Source organism: Aquarana catesbeiana, linkage group LG07 (assembly GCF_042186555.1).
Source record: "Aquarana catesbeiana isolate 2022-GZ linkage group LG07, ASM4218655v1, whole genome shotgun sequence".
NCBI classification, from domain to species: Eukaryota; Metazoa; Chordata; class Amphibia; order Anura; family Ranidae; genus Aquarana; species Aquarana catesbeiana.
This window is the reverse complement of record NC_133330.1, coordinates 168,791,556-168,811,752: the sequence shown is the minus strand read 5'-3', so window position 1 is coordinate 168,811,752 and position 20,197 is coordinate 168,791,556. Positions and strand designations below refer to the sequence as shown.

The window sequence follows — 20,197 nt, the reverse complement described above, 5'->3', positions numbered from 1 at the left end:
GAACGTATGATATTTATGTATAGAATGCATTGCTATTTGATATGATTGTCAGGGCTGGGCTTTTAGCAGCTCTCTTCTCAGTGTTCTGGCTGCTCAGCTGTCAGATAATTACCAGCCACTCATTGTTTCCACACTGACTCACCTGGTTACCATTACCTGCCTCATTAGTCCAGCCTACAGCCAGCCCCTTTTGGCTATTTAAACTACCTGGCTCGTTCCTTTGGTGCCTTTGCTTTAGTCAACATATCCTGTGTGTCTGTGCTGTGTTTCTGTTTGATTTTGCCTGGCTGACGTCCCTGATTTGTATTATTTTACTTTTACATTAACCACTTCCGCCCTGGAAGGATTTACCCCCTTAATGACCAGGCCATTTTTTGCGATACGACAGTGCGTTGCTTTAACTGACAGTTGCGCAACGTTGTACCCAAACAAAATGTATGTTCTTTTTTACCAGAAATAGAGCTTTCTTTTGGTGGTATTCTATCACCTCTGCCGTTTTTATTTTGTGCACTATAAACAAAAAGTGACAATTTTGAAAAAAAAAACAAAACTTTTTTTACTTTCTGCTATAATACATATCCCCAAAAAATCAAATGTATTCATCAGTTTAGGCCAATATCTATTCTTCTACATATTTTTGGTTAAAAAAAAAAAAAAAAATATATATATATATATATATATATATATATATATATATATATATATATATATATATATATATTAGGCATATATTGATTGGTTTGTGCAAAAGTTATCGCATCTACAAAATGGGGGATATATTTAGGGACTTTTATTTAATTGTATTGTTTTTACTGGTAATGGCCGCGGTCTGCGATTTTTAGCAGGACTGCAAAATTGTGGCGGACAAATCTGACCCCAAATGACCCTTTTTGGGACTAGTGGCATTATTACACTGATCAGTGCTATAAAAATGCACTGATCAATGTATAAATGACACTGGCAGGGAAGGGGTTAACACTAGGGGGCAATCAAGGGGTTAAATGTGTTCCCTCTAATTCCTGCTTGGGGTTGGATCTTCTGTTTTTGGGTATTCTGATATGATCCTGTTATTTGATCTGTGTAAGTTTTGCTTCTGATATGTTTTCTATATAGAATAGGTGAAATGATGATCATACCCCTGAATAACAAAGCAATGTTATTATTTGTATGGCAATCAGAAGAACCAGCCAGCCAGAGAAGAAAATTGTTGGGGTCCACCTGCAGCAATACAAGTTGCTTGTATATGTGTATACCAATGCTCCAATCTTTGACTGTCTGTTCCTGTCTGTAGGCGTACTCTGTTTCTGTATGTGTTCAGTTGTTGAGTCAGGCAATTCATACTGGGAGCTGTGATGAAGCACAAATCCATTAGTAGCTTCAACAGCTATGGCAATTACAGTACCTCTGCTCCCTAGTAAGAGCCATTAACCATCAACTGGGAACAACTATTCTACTGTCTGTACTTCCTAATTTTGTACCTACTCTCCTGTATGTCTACACTATTCTCACATGTCTGTTCTTGTTCTACCCTGGATTTCTATTATGCCAGTCATTAAATGTCTTCACCAAAGGAGTCAGCAAATCTTCTCGATACAGCCAGCGTTTTTCTGTCACCTGTAACAATTCATAACGCTTTATCATTGCATAAAAAGTCTAAATCTATTTAACACCACTCTATGATTGTGCAATACTATAAGTTTTTTTCACTTTTTGAGAAAATGGCACCCCCACAGAGGGAAGAAAAGTTGCACATACCATCAGAATGCCTACACCCCCCATGCTGGGTTTTTGGGTTTATTCTCAGGAAAAGGGTAGCCCTGTACTCCTGGTTATTTAGGGTATTATTGACAGCAGGGTGGATGCCCATCTACATGCCTGGTTTCACTAGCCCAGACCAAGTATTCAAATGAGGAATTTTGGCATTTTAACTTTCCTTAGTTCTTGTGACACAGAACTAGTGAAGCCAAAGATAGTCGGGCAACTGGCACTTTCACAAGAAGGCCAGGGATAGCAGGCTGCATATTTCCTTCATGATAAGTGCACTTTGTTTTTTGTTTTTTTCAGCCTTTAGCTATGTCATAACATGCATTCTTCTGGGATTTTAATAATAAACTGAAGAAATTGGGGGGAAAAAAACTTGATTTAATGCCATACTATTGCAACTCTTTAACTTAAGTGTCTCAAAAATTCCTTCTACTATTTGGTCCAATAAATGTCTATTGAGGATCTCTTGTATACGATTAGCCCTTGACTTCATGCACTTTGACTTAATTCATTCAAAGACGTAAGCAGGAAGGAGTTGTTTACATGAATAATTTATAAAAACATTTTGTTCTGACGTCTTCCACAAATGTCTGCAAACTTAGCTAGGAGTGTGTCGGCTAGCAAGTGTCTGACTAAACGCCTAATAAAATGAAGAATGCAAAGAGCAAGATTTACCTAATGTTTTACATTCTGGCTCGTTATCTCAATGATTGATCTACTTGGGTTTAAAATAGCATGGTATGTGCTAAATCCTGAGAGACAGATATAATAAAAAACCATGCTATATAAAAAACACTTAAGCATAAGTAAAAACTGCATGTAACATTGGATCAGGGCAATAGTCTCATGTCATGGTTGGCAAACAGACACACAATATTCAAAAGCTCTAAAAAAAAAAGGCAATATCAGTAAGTCAGATTGGAAATCCTGTTAGTTACTGTTGCCTTCATTGAGATAAGCAGCACATCCAACTAGAGAAGCAATAGCCAGTTTATCTGTTTACAGTCAGCGCAGAAAATTATTGGTCAGTCTACCTGATGTCATCTGGCCAAGCCCTCTTAAGGGAAGAGTCAGTTAACCAGGGTAGATTTTTCTAGCTCATTGCTATTTATCCACAGGAAAATGGCCGGTGCATGCATCTACTTTCCATAGGTGCAAACATCCAAGTTTGTCCAAAGTACTCTTGTATGTTTATAGGAACCAGATCATGCATGAAATGTGAGTGTCATTTTATGTTGGCACCATTAAGGCACCTTAACACTCACCTCATCTTGTTGATATTTCTAATTACTGAACATAAAAACACTAAGGCCCCTTTCACACTGGTGAGCTTTTGTCACGCTAAAACACACCTTTCCAGGGTGAATAAGGCAAATGAAAAATGATTTCACTTTAAATCCTAACTGTTCACATTGCTGCACTGTGTTTGCGCTGAGTTTTGAAAAGTCCTGCCTTTTCAAAAGTGTACCTTTCATCAGGGCCGGTACAAGGCAGGGGCGGAAAGGGCAGATGCCCTGGGGGGTTAAATTTTGCTGGAGGGAGGGGGGCGCAGGTGAAGTGGCGGCAGTGTGCTTCACAGTACACACTAGCCAGTGCCGCTAATCGTCTCTGTACTGTCTGTACCTTTTACTGTAATGTGCCAAGTGCGCTCCTGCACCCAGAAGAAGCCTAGGCAAATTGTCACTGCACCAGCCCCCTTCCCTGTCAGCGCTTCACTCCACCTATGAAGGCGCTGCTTCGTAGTCCCACCCCGGTGGCGTGACATCACTCGTGTCCGGAGGCAGAATGGGAGGAGCATAGAGAGCTGCTGCCTGTTTTAGGGTTTTGGGCGCATGCTCTCACGGTCCCACCCACCTACTCCCCTGTGATTTGACACAGCAGGAGACTGTCAGAAGATCCCAGCCAATGATTCATGGCTGGGACCTGCTGATCGGTTGTGTCAAATCACAGCCCAGTGCTCTGTGTTGATAATCAATACAGGGCTCTTTTAAAGAGGGAATGGTCGCTTTTTCTGCAGTAAAAAGAAGCCCACACAGGAAACATAGTTGATTCCCACTATAAGTTGCTGATCGCCGCCATTACTAGTATAAGAAAAATTGCATTTTTCCCTGTCTTTTTTTGTTTTTTTTGTGACTATTTGGGCACTACATTATACAAAAATAATGCAAGATTGAAAACTTAAGTATGTTCACACAGGCCCTGACAGAAAAAAAAAACATGATTTCAAAGTACTTTTTATATTCCTCTAATAAAAATACATATAATTAAAATGTGTGTATTGTTTTAAGTATTTTCTTGTTTTGAAATTACACTGACTCTTTCTTTACACCCCAGAGGGGGAAGCAGTTTGCCATCTTCGATCTGGGCACCGTTGACCTTGTCCCGGCACTGCCTTTCATTGTAAGTCAATGAAAGGCAGTTGGTCCGTTTTTTGAGCCACTTATCTGATTCTTAGGTGCAAAAGGAGGAGAGAGAAGCGCCAAGCCAATCCTTTTAAACGGCTTAGGAATTTATTCAGTATATAAGTATAAAACAACACTAAAAACTTGCATGAAAAATGTTGGAGCACTTGCAAGAGTGCTAGAGCTGGTGGGAGCTTCCACGTGCAGTGTCACAGGAGGACCGCCGGAAAGTCTCTATTGAGGGATCCTTTGAAACGCGTTCTGACTGGCCAGACAGCATGTGGGCGGCTCCCCAGTTTGACAGCCCTGGACCAATCCCATCCAGAGACACCCAGCCGACGTCTCCATGAGGCTTGTCGAGGCTCCAGCTGCGACTAACACACGGCGAACCTGGCATTCAGGAAACCAAAAATGCATTAAAAATGTGATAGGCATTTTTTTTTAAAAAGCATACCATGTTTTTAAGCACATCAGTGTGACCCAAAACTGATTTACCCAGGTGCGTTTTCAAGCAATAAATTTACTGTTGTTCACGAGGTTCAGAACCTATATGTAATTGCTATTGCGACAATTGATAACTGCAGTTGTCCTTTAAATTGATTTATATTCATTCATATTACAGATTAAATGTTTAAGAGGAAGCATATAATAAAATTTTAACCACATGGTGAATTTGATCATATCAGCATGCAAAGATTCCAGCTGTGTATAGCTGATATAATATAGTTAGAAATATTTTTAAAATTGCTTTTCTATGTGGCTGTTTATTAATCATTTGGTACAATTTAGTAAAAAGAAAACGTAATAAATTAATGTTTCTGTATAATAAATTAGGTTAATACCTGTAATTTTATATTTAAAAATAGTATTCGTGATATTTTTTGATCTTCATTCTATTAAAAATAAAAAAGATTTTGTTTTCAAAATGAGTAGCTGCTGAAGTCACTATAAGCTATCAGTTCCAGTTTAAACTGAACCACGAGCATGAAATACTTTATTAGGCTACATCTTTCCTATCCAGGACTTTTGTTACACACCCTGGCATTGCTCACCAGTCTGGTAGTGATTGTTCCATGTGAGATCAGCTTGAGACTCTTCCTAGTTCTTTAACAGGTGGTTTGGACATGCTACTTGCCAACTTCTAAATAAGGAGTAGGTCTGATAGCTGTGCCCCAAAACAAGGCAGACAAAGGGCAAAGGGCCAGTCACCAGTATAAGTTCTGGTTTCCCTGCAGCAAATCTTTCCTTATTACTGACATACCAAGCCATGTTCTGCACTGTGCCCCTTTGTTTGGAATGCTTGAAGTAATACATTGATGGTACCAGAACGATAGGTAGTTATACAGTACTGTGCAAAAGGTTTAGGCAGGTGTGAAAAATGCTGTCAATTAAGAATGCTTTGAGCAATAGACAAGTTAAAAATAGAAAAGTTAATAGTTTATTTTTATCAATTAACAAAATGGAAAATAAATGAACAGAAGAGAAATCCAAATTACGGTAAATCAATATTTGGCGTGACCACTCTTTGCTTTAAAAAACGCATCACTTCTTCAGTTCTTCTGGGTACACATGCACACAGTTGTGAAGGAACTTGGCAGGTAGGTTGTTCCAAACATCTTGGACTAACCATACATCTTCTGTGAATGCAGGCTGCCTCAAATCCTTCTGTCTCTTTATGTAATCCCAGACAGACTCAATGTTGAGATCAGGTCTCTGCGGGAGTCAAACCATCACTTTCAGGACTCCTTGTTCTTCTTGGCACCCTGAAGATGGTTCTTAATGAAATTGGCTGCATGTGTTCGGTCATTGTCCTGCTACAGTATAAATTTGGGGCCAAACACACGTGTCCCTTGATGATATTGCTTGATTGATTAATATCTGCCCGTATTTCTCAGCATTGAGTACGCCATTGATCCTGACCAGATCTCTAAACCCCAAACTTGCAAGGAACCTCCACCATGCTGCAGACACTTATTATTGTACCGCTATCCAGCCTCTCAGCAAACAAACTGCCTCCTGCTACAAATAAATATTTCAAATGTTATATGCTCTGAACTGGTGAGTCCAAAATTTGAAATGTCTGTAGCAGGAGGCAGTTTGTTCACAAAGGACCGGAGAGTGGTCTATTAATGAGTTTACAAAATGGGTGTAACATTTAACATGTTAAGAAAGGTGAATTTACCTTTAACCCCTTCGTGCCTAAGGGTAAAACAAATCTAAATTCCTTAGTACAATTTTGCAACTTTTACATGTGTTAGTTAAACTGTACATATCATCACAACTACGTTGTGCATTCAGATGTATTATACCTGTACCTTGTTTTTTCCAGAACAAATTGGGCTTTCATTTGGTGGTAAATGGTAATGGATATTTCCTGATTTTATTTTTTTTTTAATTGTCAAAGGAAAACTGGCCCAAAATAGTAAAAATTAGCTGCATATTGGCTGCATATTTCTTGGTACTACCATAACATTTTACCAAAGAACAACCCAAAAATAATTCTCCTGCTCCTGATCACAGCGATACCACATATGTGTATGTTAGTTGTTCTATGTACCCGCAGTATAGCCAAAAAAAACTGTGTTAGTTTTCCTTTATTTATCCCACCTAAAACACACTGATACTAAAAAAAAAAAAAAAAAAAAAATGTTAAATGCTGACCCCGACCTTTGACCTAAACACTATCCCTGGCAATGACTTAGATCAAACCTTGATCTAGGTAAATTTATTTTTCATTTTCTTTACCCTTTTTTTTTTTCTCTGCAAGGAGAGAAAGAGATACGATGTATCTCTCTCCTCCATTCACAGAGAAGAAGCCACGGACGGGCTTCACAATGACTGATCACAGTGATAGCCAATTGGAGGCTATCGCAGCGATCAGGTGACCCAGAACCTTAATTTCCGGGTTCCAATCATTAGTACGGTGCCCAGGGCTCACAGTGAGACCCCGGTCTCTGTGCTGGAAGCGCACGGTGCAGCAAATATGCGGCCCCAAAAAAAAAAAAAAAAAGCCCAGTCCGGTGAGGCCGTATATGTGTGTTAAGTAAGGGAAGCAGAGGGGGGACGCATGACTGCTCAGCAGTACTGTGCACAAGTTATTTAGTATTATAATTTTAAGACAACACACACACTGTACTAAACATTGACCTAAACGGAGAGGAACAAAGTAATTAATAGATGTGACTTTACAACCACCAAGTCATCCACTGTAACATACAAACCACATACATTTTGCAGAAGTCTGCAGTATGTAAATTGTAGCACAATGTGCAGAATGCAGTGGTCCAGATTATGTAACATTTAGCACAGTGTACAGAAAGTGGCAGGGGTATGTAATGTACATTGTGTGGACTGTGGCAGTCCAGGGCAAATTACAAACAACATGTAGTAGAGAATAAGGTATCAGGTCAGACACCACTGCCAAAGTCAAATCACTGTCAGATCAAGTCCCACTGTCACTTTGAAAAACCCCATGGAGTGAGAGTGGCACGGTGCAAATGCTTGTATTCACTTACTTGATTTTAGTTTTAATACAACTATAATAAAAAAAAAAAATCTATGTTTTGCATCTATATTAAATCTATTCTATGTGTGATTTTACGTTGGTTTTGGCTGATGGTTTATATTTAAATACAATACTGATTTTGTACTATTATACCTTCCAATGATATCCACCTGATTCAATACCATTTTACTTGCAGACTGGGTAGAATTTACTCCCTACGAAATAGGGATGGCAAAGTATGGCACATTTATGCCTCCTGAGCTTTTTGGAAGTAAGTTTTATATGGGATCAGTTATTAAGAAATATGAAGAATATCCACTACGTTTTCTAATGGGTGAGTAAAATCAGTTATACTAAGGTAACAAAAAGAGATTGTTTATTTGGATAAAATAAGTCTTTAAAATAATTTTAAAATATGTTTAATATGTCAAACTGCATTTGAATGACATTTGTAACTTTTTTATTTATATAATTTTGTATGCGCCTCCCTTCCCCCCATCCTTTAGGTAGTAGACAAAAATGACAAAATATCTCAGCTACAGCGCAGTACCCCTCTACAATGCACTACATGGCAGTAGTGGGTATGGTTTACAATATGTTTTCTTACCAGCTGTTTTACTCCACTGTGCAGATACACCAATACCCTCCAGAATGGAGAATGGAGTAAACCACGCCTGACAGCAGCGTAGAGCTGTTACATAGTTAGTCAGGTTGAAAAAAGACACAAGTCCATCCAGTTCAACCATAAAAAAAAACAACAACAAAGAAAAAAATATCGTACGATCCAATAGACCCAATTCTATACCCACAGTTGATCCAGAGGAAGGCAAAAAACCCCAGCAGAGCATGCTCCAATTTGCTACAGCAGGGGAAAAAATTCCTTCCTGATCCCCCAAGAGGAAATCAGATTTTCCCTGGATCAACTCTACCTATAAATGCTAGAGGGAGGAGCCGGATGTGGGCGAGGTTGGACTGCGATGGCTGAGAGTGGGGAGCTCGGCATCCCTCCAGCCGTGATGCAGGCTACGAGCTCACGGCCCGCATGCTAGCCTCCCGCCCCCTCATCCCGGAGAGCCGAACGTTGTATGCTGCTCTTGTTCTCCGGTCAGCTCACCCTCCGGTCCCGTGAATTAGCTGTGTGGGGCGAAGGCGGTGGGAGCGGCGCGCCTGAGCCGGAGTAGCAGAGGGCTGTCCCGGCCCGGAGCTCGGTCGGGCCCGTCGCGTCTTCCCCCATCCTGCGCTGAAACCTGCAGATGACAGACGGAGAGATCCTCAAGAAGATACAAGCCAGTGAAGGGGATGACTCTGCTCGTCTAGCAGGAGCTGAAGACCGAAAGCAACTGATGTAGAAAAGAGAAGCCAGGTACAGGTGGAAGCCCCAGGAGTCTAAAGGGAAAAAAAAAGAAGAGAAAATAAGGAGCTGTGCTAAGGAAGATTGGTGGGTAAAATTTCGTCTAAATTTTAAATCCGAAAATGGAGGGTAAGTAACCCACTATTCAACCTGTAATGCTATGTGGATATTTCACTTTAAGGGACTGATGCCCTAAGATGCAACATGTACTGACTGAAGTCCCTGCTTTTCTTTTTTTTCTCTTCACTGACGCAATAATATTTAAAAAGAGCATATAAGTTATGAACAATATGTTACACCTGGCATAAGGGGAGATATAGATAGTGGTTTGGCGGTAAGCAACAAGGGACCTAGTAGACCTTGCATTGGAAGTCCCTAGGGGGAAAAGGAGCTTTTTCACTGGGCCGGGTCAGCATCCAAATAAAGCGCTACCATCTATATATAGCGCATTCAGGGCCGGAGGTCCAGGTGGGAGTATATATGCGGCCAAGATAGGGAGAAGGCCCCCAAGTAGACTTTGAGTGAGCTTGAGCGACCCGGGGGAAAGCGGAAGTAACAATCAGTACCACGCTACCTCTCACTACCATTAGGTAATCTCATTTTTGATTATCTGCTTATGTCACCGGTTCGTCCTCTCAGGGGTAGAGAGGAATGCAGAAATGAGAGGCAAGTCAACAAGAGGGGCTACAGCGAACCCACCCAGAACCAGTACAAGCCCAGGCACCATTAGGAGATATATGGTGAATGAGAGCAGTAAAGAGAGCCAGAGTAAATCAACAGGGGCAATAGGGGCAGCAGGAGTAAAAAATAAAACTCCAGAGCGCTCGGGCAAAATGGGGACAAGAAGACAAATAGCCGAAGTAGAAATAAGAACTCCAGGCAGTGACACAGGTGCAGAAATGCCAGGGGAGACCCAGCAGGAAAGAATGCTCCCTACCAAGGGGGAAATAGCAGAAATGTTCGCAAGGTTGGAGGTCCTAATGAAGGAAGAGATCAGTATTGTACATGAAAATATGAGTCACATCTTGAAAAGAGTGGAGGAGGTGGAATCCATAGTGGATAAGCAAGGAGCTGAAATCCAGAAGTTGAAATATCAGATGGAAGCTATGCAGATTGAACAAAGAAATATTAGATACAAACTGGAAGACCAAGAGAACCGTAGCAGAAGAAAGAACCTCCGGATCAGAGGTCTCCCGGAACCGCAAGGAGAAACAGAGAACCTACAGGATAAAATGGAAGCAATTTTCAAAGATCTTGGGACCCCAACAGAAGCCGGCAAAAAGCTAATGCTGGATAGGGTGCACAGAATAAGAAAACCACCGGAAATCAGAGGGGATGCTCCTCGCGATGTCATCGTGTGATTTCACAATTATCGGGACAAAGAGCAGATAACTTCCAATCTAAAGAAAAACCTCCAGGCAAAGTATGGGGAAACAAACCTGCATATTTTTCAGGATCTTGCAGCCGACACCCTCAACAGGAGAAGAATCCTGAAATCATTACTGTCAACCTTGAAATCGCATGGAGTCCAATACTCCTGGGGCTTCCCTGCCTGTCTAATCGGACGCAAAGAGGGCCGAATGCCGTATTAAGGTTCCCAGAAGAAACACAAAAATTCTGTCAACGTCTAGAAATACCCGTAAGGCTCCATTCACACTAGCGCGTTTTTTGATGCATTTTGCATTTTGCAGAAATGCATGGGAATTTTTTAACATGGGTTCCTATGGAACATGTTCACATCAATGCTTTTTTGTATCTCTGCGTTTTTGGAAAGGGTCGGGGACTTTTTTTCATGCAAAAAGCAGCGTTTTGCATGTAATGGATTTCAATGGACAAGCATCAAAAACGCAAGTGCACCGTTTTTGCAGCGTTTTTGCAGCGTTTTTGCAGCGTTTTTGCCGTTTTTTTTTTTTTTGTAATTTTTTTTTAAGACTGTAAAAAAAAATGAAAAAAAAAAAAAAAAAACGCAAAACGCAAATCGCGGCAAAAACGCTACAAAAACGCTGCTCAAAAACGTGCCAAGCATGAAAAAAAAACCTCCAAAAACGCTCAAAAGCAACATGCATAGGTGTGAATCGAGCCTAATAGAAAACCTGGGTTGGTGGGAGAAAAGCGCCAACCAGGAACCAACTGGGGAATTGCCCACCTGGAAACCAGTTTTAATTGCTAAAAGAACATAAGGTCGAAAAATAGCTCCAATGGACTGAGTAGAGCTTCATCATTGACATATATGCAGTCTCCTTTTAGGCCACGGGGTCGGTGGGGGGGGTGGAGGGAATGGAATCGGGAGGGGGTAGGTGGGAGGTGTGCGGGAGGGACGACCGGGGCAGGCAGTCTACCCATACTCAGTGGGAAATCTGCGGTTCTGATTGGATCCCACCCCGAGCTCAACCTCTGGGGGACAACCGGGGGGCCGGGTGGAGGTGGGGGGACACGGTAATTTTATGGGCCTAGTTATGACCCGTTTCACCCCCAACAGTACGGGGAGGGGAGAAGAGGGAGGGGAGGGAAGAGGTGAGGGGTTAGGGTGGAATAGGGGGTGGGGGGGGGGGGAGGGTTGGGGGGGTATCGTGGGGATGGGAGGGGGAATGGGGTAAAAGAGGGTCTAACGAATGTAAAAGCATCAGGAGCCTGTTTTTCAGAAGGGAGAAAACAAATAAGAGTGAGTGATGATGCCTAATCTAAAAATTATCTCTTATAATGTAAGGGGACTGAATGCCTGTATAAAACGTGCAAATATCTTAGGGGAATTGAAGTTCCTGAAGGCTGGGGTCGTAATGCTCCAAGAGACACATTTAAGTACCAACAAGAACCTAAAAATCTATTCCAGAGACTTCCCAGTCTGGTACTATAGTGACTCACCAATTAGGGGAGCAAGGGGAGTGGCCATAGGGTTTGCCAGGGAGACTAGATTTGAGCTGGAGGAGGGACTATCGGACCCGGAGGGTCGGTTTCTCTTCCTGAAAGGTAAAATCAATGGTCTGAAGTACTCCCTGGCAAACATCTATGGGCCAAACAAAAATACATACAGAAAAGTAATGAGTATACTGACTAAATTTGAAGAATTCAAGACAGGGAGGGCTATTGTTGCAGGGGATTTTAATCTCTGTCTAGATCCCAAGAGGGATTGTTCGTCGCATGACCAGAGGAGGAGGGGGGGGGGTGTGGGCTGGGAAACTCAAAAAGAAGCTGCACCAACTTCAGCTGGTGGATGTTTGGAGGACCCAGCAAGGGGACACAAGGGACTACACTTACTACTCCCCTGTGCATGCGACATACTCGAGACTCGACTTTTTCCTGGTAGGTTGTTGGAAGAGGTCACAGAAGCAGCCATAGGCAATATGACATTCTCGGGCCATGCACCCATGAGTTTACATATAAAATTAGGCGAAACTGACATACAGGGCTCGGGATGGAGACTGAATGAAGACCTGTTAAATGATAAAGATATCTTAAGGAGAATTAAGGAAGAACTGGGGTGGTTCTTCAAAATCAATATCCCCGGGGAGGTAAACAAAGCCACAATTTGGGAAGCCCATAAAGCCTACATTAGGGGCATTTTTATGATGGTAGGGGGGGAAAGAAATAAGAGATTGAAAAACGAAATGTTAGCCCTGACTAGAGAGATCCAGGAACTAGAGCAACAACATAAAGTATCAGGTGGAAGGGAGATATGGATAAACTTACTGAAAAGAAGAGAGGGCCTCTTTAGAACAGGAAACACGAAAAACCTATAACATGGTTAAGAAAGAGAGATACATCTATGGTAATAAAGCAGGTAGGCTTTTGGCAAGGGCCCTGAAAAAAAAGAAAATGAGCAACTACATCGAAAAAATTAGGACCAAGTCGGGGGAAATTAAATACAAAACGCGTGACATAGCGAAACCTTTCCAAGAGTTCTATGGGGCATTGTATGCAATTAATGCAGATAACTCCCAGGTACTGGATAATCGTAAGCGTGAGGCTAGTAAAACGTTCTTAAAAGAAGCAAATTTAACAAAAATCACAGAAGAAGACAGTGATATGTTAGATGCCCAAGTGACCCTACAGGAACTAAGGAGGGCCATCCAGGACATCCCAAACGGGAAAAGCCCAGGGCCTGATGGGCTGACTGCCCTTTACTATAAAAAACTACAGGAACCATTGCTCCCTATATTGTGCTCTTACATCAACGGGATCAGGGAAGGCTGGGAGATGAGAAAGGAAGCACTCGAAGCGAGAATTGCCGTTATAGAGAAGGAGGGAAAGGATAGCACTTTGTGCTCAAGTTACAGACCCATTTCCATTCTCGCCGACAGATTGAAAAAGATTGTAAAAGAGGTGGTCCACTCCGACCAAGTGGGCTTCATACCTGGGAGGGAAGGGAGGGATAACAGCATCAAAACACTAATGGTGACCCAGATAATGAAGGACAGGGGAACCCCAGGACTACTCCTGTCGATGGATGTTGAAAAAGCATTTGACAGGGTAGACTGGGGCTTCATGTGGAATACCCTGGAAGAATTTGGCATAGGCAATAAAACGATTGGAAGGATAAAGGCCCTGTACACCTCCCCCACCGCCAGAGTTAAAATAAATGGTACCCTGTCTGATCCCATTGCGTTGCATAATGGTACCAGGTAGGGGTGCCCGCTTTCCCCGCTTCTTTTTGTGTTGACATTGGAGCCGTTGTTGGCTAGGATAAGACTCAGTCCAGACATCAGTGGGGTCAAAATTGGGGAAGAAGAATTCAAACTAGCCGCCTTCGCTGATGACGTCTTATTGTACGTCACTCGTCTGAGGATTACCCTTCCCAACCTACTCGAGATTGTTAGGAATTACGGTAGACTATCCAATTTTCGAGTAAATGCAACCAAGTCGGAAATTCTGGAAGTCCTAGAGGACAAAGGCAGGGATAAGGCCTACCAAAAGTGTCTACCATTTAAATGGGGGATAAAAGAACTTAACTACCTAGGAGTCAAAATATCAGCAGCAAAAGAGACACTGCTCCAAGCCAACTACTTGACTCTCCTCAATGAGATCGGGGCCGAGTTGAATAGATTTCCGCGGAACCGCCTCTCATGGGGAGGCAGAATAAACCTACTTAAAATGTCAGTTCTCCCCAAAATCACATACAAAATCCAAATGCTCCCAATTGCAATACCACAGAGTTTTTTGAATAAATTACACACACTGTTTTTAAGGTTTATATGGAGGGGGAAGAAACCACGAATTAAGTATGCACAATTAGTGAACGTCAAGAAGAGGGGGGGTTGGGGGGCACCAGATATTAAAAAATATTACCCTGCAATAGTCCTATCACATATTCCAGACTGGGTGAATAATAATAAAGATAAGCAATGGGTGAAAATAGAGAATATAACGAGTGGGGTTGATTTGGGTAAAAATGTATGGATACCACCACAATATAGAAAACTGTGCACGAAAACATTGGATATCACCAAACACGCTTTAAACACATGGGATAAAATACACACTAGGGAGAAGTGGGGATACAATTCACCACTAGTCCCGCTTAAGGACACAGATTACTTTCCGCCAGGGAGGGAAGAATTGTCTGGGAGATGGATTTTATGTGAAGAGGCCCAACTCAAAGATATTACTAGCCAGGGAACACAGTGTACCTACCAGGAAATAAAAGCTAAAGACAATTGGTTTGTCATGGATAACTTGAAATACAGGCAGTTGAAACATTTTGTTGAATCCCTCCCGCAGCCAATAAGGTTGATAGAAGACCTTCGCCCTCTTGAAAAAGTATGTATTAAGAAAAATAAGAGGGGAGGAATGTCTAGGATTTATAGAATATTGATCAGAATGGGAGAGGTGGAGCGTCCAGGATTTCTCAGGAAATGGGAGGAGGAATTAGGAAAAAAGATCAGTGAAAACGAGGTTGGGAGGGTTTTGAGCAGAGTGAATGCTACATCAGCAAATTATAGGATTGCTGAAATGAATTTTAGAATCCTGGCTAGAATGTATGTCACTCCGGATATAGCGCACAAAATACAGGAAGAAACTTCGCAGTACTGCTGGAGGGGGTGTGAGGAGATAGGGACAATGGCGCATATTTGGTGGACGTGCCCGGTAATGAAAAAATTCTGGGAGGAAATAAGGGGGATTATACATATGATCACTAACAAGAGGGTTCCGGACGACCCCTGGGTTTGCTTGCATCACGGTAGTGATATGCCCTCCAGGAGGTACTTGAAAACATTGTTACTACACCTCCTCAATGCAGCTAAAAGTCTTATCCCCAAACATTGGCTGGATAGTAGGAAACCTTCAATGCGGGAGTGGTTCAACAAAATAGAGGAAATTCACTGCCTGGAATATTTAAGATCTAGTGAAGGGCTGGAGATGGAGGAGTATGAAGAGACGTGGAGAGACTGGGCAAGGTATAAGTTCTCCAACCAGGCAGCTGAGGTGTGGGTGGGATGGGGAGTCAGACAACTCGCCTTAAACAAAAACACAAACTCAAAATCGAGCTATATACCCAAACAGGCATTAAGAGCAGGAGGATGATAGGGAGAGGCAAGGTTAGGACTCTCTTGGGATGGGTTGGGGGGGGAGGGGGGGGGGACTGGCTCGGTAAGTAGATCATGGGAGGGGTAGGGGGGAAAGGGGGGGGCGCAGCTTCTTGGTATAGGGATATCAGAAATGTAAGATATGAGCATAATTATATAGTACTTGGATGAATAAAAAGACTATGTGCAAAAAGAAAATGCCACAATGATGTGAAAGTATTAAGGGATAAATTTGACTTGAAAGTTGAAATAACATCCTCTTATGAATAGTACTTGGCTGACGTGGCAAAAAAAAAAAACTCTACCTATAAATGCTAGTACCCAGTTATATTATGTACATTTAGGAAAGTATCCAGGCCTTTCTTAAAGCAATCTACTGTGCTGTATTGTGCTGGATGCAAGTTTTTTTTTTTTTTTGGCCAATGCCTAAATGATACATAGGGAGCTTTTTGTGTACATGTGCAGCTTCACTCTAAATGTTATTAAAGCGGACCTTCAGTCATTTTTTTAAACTTTCCATCTATTAAATCCTCTGCCCTTGTTTTAACTTTGGATAGTAAATACCAGCCAGTATTACCCTCTACAGCCAGTAAATACCTTCTACAGCCCACTTCCTGTTTCTTATCTGGTAAAAAGCCAAGGCTTATGACATCATGCACACCTCTCTCACTCTCGTGAGAGTTTGCCAGGAAGGAAAGGGGGGAGAGTCGTAAGAGGGCCATTCGGAGCTGCAGCGCTGTATGTGTGCCTCTATGTGTCTGTGTAAATCCAGACACAGATATCCAGATGTAAAATCATTTTACAAGCAAAAAAAGAAGTATAAACCTCAATTTCTGAATACATTTTAAACTGAGGTTTTATACCAGTTTACTATATGTATACAACAGTTGTCTTGCACAAAGGCAATTAAAAGATGAGAGGATTCCCAGAGCACTATGGGCTAATCTAAACAAAACAGTACAGCAGAAGCTACCTGCTTTTAGACTCACATTATAGGTCTAAGACAAAGGCATTCAGTAAGGACTGGTTTGACTTACAGTGGGGAAAATAATTATTTGATTCCTGCAGATTTTGCTCACTTGCAAAGAAATGAAGGGTCTATAATTTCAACCAAAAAAAAAAAAAAAAAAAAAACACATAAAACAAATACTATAAATTTAAGTTGCAGTTCAGTGTGTAAATGAAGTATTTGATCCCCAAGCAAAACATGACTTCGTACTTGATGGAGTTGGTGACCAGGTTTACACACATCTCAGGAGGGATTTTGGTCCACTCTTCATTATAGATCTTCTCTAAATCCTTAAGGTTTCTTGGCAACTCGAAGTTTCAGCTCCCTCCATAATTTTTTTTTTATAGGCTTAAGGTCTGGAGACTGACTATCCCACTTCATGACCTTAATGTGCTTCCTCTTGAGCCACTCCTTTGTTGCCTTGGCGGTATGTTTTGGGTCATTGTCATGCTGTAAGACCCATCCACGACCCATCTTCAGTGTTCTGGCAGAGGGAAGAAGGTTCTCATCCAGGATTTTACAATACATGGCTCTGTCCTTTGGCCCCTCAATGTGGCAAAGTTGGCCTGTACTCTTGGCAGAGAAACAGCCCCAAAGCATAATGTTTCCACCTCCGTGCTTGACTGTAGGGATGGTGTTCTTGGGGTCATAGTCAGCATTTTTCTTCCCCCAAACACAGCGAGTCGAGTTAATGCCAAAGAGCTCAGTTTTGGTCTTGTTAGAAACCATGAAATCAGACCGAGACAGAAGTACAGTTTAATCATACTTGTTTAATAATAAAAGTAAAAAGAACAAACGTAGTCAAACATAGCCAAAGTTCAGTAACCAGAATGGATAATCAGCCAAGCCAGAAGTCAGAGACCAAATGGTGTAACAGCAAGCAGGAACGCAGGAGGTTTCTTGTGATGCTGACCAAGGCGAAGGCAGAGCGCCTCTGGACTGGACGGCTTAACCACTTAAGGACCAGCCTCGTTTTGGATTTTAGGTGTTTACAGGTGTATTTGCGCAGCGGTCTTATAAGCACACTTTTTAGAAAAAAATCACTTTTTTGAGTAAAAAAATAAGACAACAGTAAAGTTAACCCTATTTTTTTTTTATATTGTGAAATATAATGTTACGCCAAGTAAATTGATACCCAACATGTCACTCTTCAAAATTGCGCCCGCTCGTGGAATGGCATCAAACTTTTACCCTCAAAAATCTCCATAGGTGACGTTTAAAAAAATTCTACAGGTTGCATGTTTTGTGCTACAGAGGAGGTCTAGGGCTAGAATTTTATTGCTCTCGCTCTACCGGTCGCGGCGATACCTCACATGTGTGGTTTGACCACCGTTTTCATATGCGGGTGCTACTCACGTATGCGTTCACTTCTGCACACAAGCTCGTCGGGACGGGGGGTTTTTAAAAAAAAAAAATTATTTTTATTATTTATTTTACATGATTTTATTTATTTTTACACAGTTTAAAAAAAAAAATTGTGTCACTTTTATTCCTATTACAAGGAATGTAAACATCCCTTGTAATAGAAAAAAGCATGACAGGACCTCTTAAATATGAGATCTGGGGTCAAAAAGACCTCAGATCTCATATTTACACTAAAATGCATTTAAAAAAAAAAAAAAAAATCATTTAAAAAAATGACATTGAAAAAATTGTGCCTTTAAGATGTATGGGCGGAAGTGAAGTTTTGACGTCGCTTCCATCCAGCAGTGTCATAAAGACGAGTGGGAGCCATCTTAGCCTCACTCGTCTCCAGGCACAGCACGGAGAAGGACGCAATCGCCTCCGCCGCTACCAATGGCTCCGGTAAGTGGCGGAGGGCACCAGATCGCGGTGGGAGGGGGCCCCTCTACCGCCACCGATAAAAGTGATCTCGTGGCGAATCCGCCACAGAGACCACTTTTATCTTAAAGCCAACCACCGCACAAAAACAGGGATACCGGGGTTATGGCAGCTAGCTGCTGCCATAACAACGATATCCGCCGCCAAAGTTTGGACGTACATCGGCGTGCAGCAGTCGGCAAGTGGTTAAGTAGGCAGGACAGATGAGCAGGATATCAACAACAGCTGAGTAACTGTGGAGAGAGTTGGGAGCTGGCAATTCTCCGACAGCTGAGCAGCCAGCTCAGAGAAGGAAGGGCTGAGCCCAGCCCTGACAGGTCTCATCTGACCACAGCACTTTCTCCCAATCCTTCTCTAATCATTTATATGTTCATTGGCATGATTGTATATGTGCCTTCTTGAGGAGGGGGACTCGCCATGTTTGGAGGAAGAAAAATGCTGACTATGACCCTAAGAACACCACCCCTACAGTCAAGCACCTAGGTGGAAACATTATACTTTGGGGCTGTACAGGCCGACTTTGCCACATTGAGGAGACAATGGATGGGGCAATGTATTGTAAAACCTTGGATGAGAACCTTCTTCCCTCAGCCAGAACACTGAAGATGGGTCATGGATGGGTCTTCCAACATGGCAATAACCCAAAACATACCGCCAAGGCAACAAAGGAGTGGCTCAAGAAGAAGCCCAGGTCCCTCTTCTGTGATCCTGGCCCCTCCCTCCTGTTTAGTACCCCCAAAACAAGCAGCTAACTATGGGGGCTCCCTGTGTCCATTCAGACACGTAAACCCGACTCGCCCACCCCCTCTCTCCCCTGATTGGTTGCCACTGCTGTCAAAATCAGTTGGCCAACCACGAGGGAGAATGTCGGACAGTGGAGACACTCGTGGACATCGCTGGACAGAGAGGGACCCCAGGTAAGTGTTAGAGGGGCTGAGGGGGGCTGCTGCACACAGAAGGCTTTTTATCTTAATGCATGGAATGCATTAAGATAAAAAAAAACTTCTGCCTTTACAACCACTTTAAGGATTTAGAGAAGATCTCTAAAGAAGAATGGGCCAAAATTCCTCCTGAGATGTGTGCAAATCTGGTCGCTAAGCACAAGAAACGTCTTACCTCTGTGCTTGCCGACAAGGGTTTCTCCAGCAAGTACGAAGTCATGTTTTGCTTGGGGATCAAATACTTATTTTACTTACCGAACTGCAACTCAATTTATAACATTTGTATCATGTGTTTTTTTCTGGATTTTTGGTTGATATTCTTTGTCTATCATTTATACCTATGATAAAAATTATAGACCCTTTACCTTTTTTGTAATTGGGCAAACTTACAAAATCTGCAGGGGATCAAAGAATTATTTTCCCCACTGTATTCACCCATGTGTGTAAAATTAACCACTTAAGCCCTGGAAGGTTTACCCCCGTTCATGACCAGGCCATTTTTTGCAATACGGCACTGCGCTACTATAACTGACAATTGTGTGGTCGCGTGACGTTGTACCCAAATACAATTTATGTCCTTTTTTTCCCCACAAATAGAGCTTTCTTTTGGTGCAGTTTTTATTTTTAATCGCTATAAACAAAAAAACAGACAATTTTGAAAAAAAAAAATATTTTTTACTTTCTGCTACAAAGCATACCCAATAAATATTTTTTAAAAATCAAATATGTTCATCAATTTAGGCCAATATGTATTCTGCTACATATTTTTGGTAAAAAAAAAAAATCCCAATAAGCGTATATTAATTGGTTTGTGGAAAATTTATAGTGTCTACAAACTATGGTATAGATTTATGGAATGTTT

At 41.9% G+C, this 20,197-nt stretch overlaps 1 protein-coding gene across 1 annotated transcript in view; it reads left to right on the top strand.

Moving 5' to 3' along the window:
* PLA2G4A (phospholipase A2 group IVA) overlaps positions 1-20,197 on the top strand; it is a 396,740-nt gene that overhangs the window by 263,103 nt on the left and 113,440 nt on the right. The window contains 1 exon segment of the mRNA XM_073592869.1: positions 7,868-8,005. Within this exon segment, the coding sequence (XP_073448970.1) occupies positions 7,868-8,005 (138 nt within the window).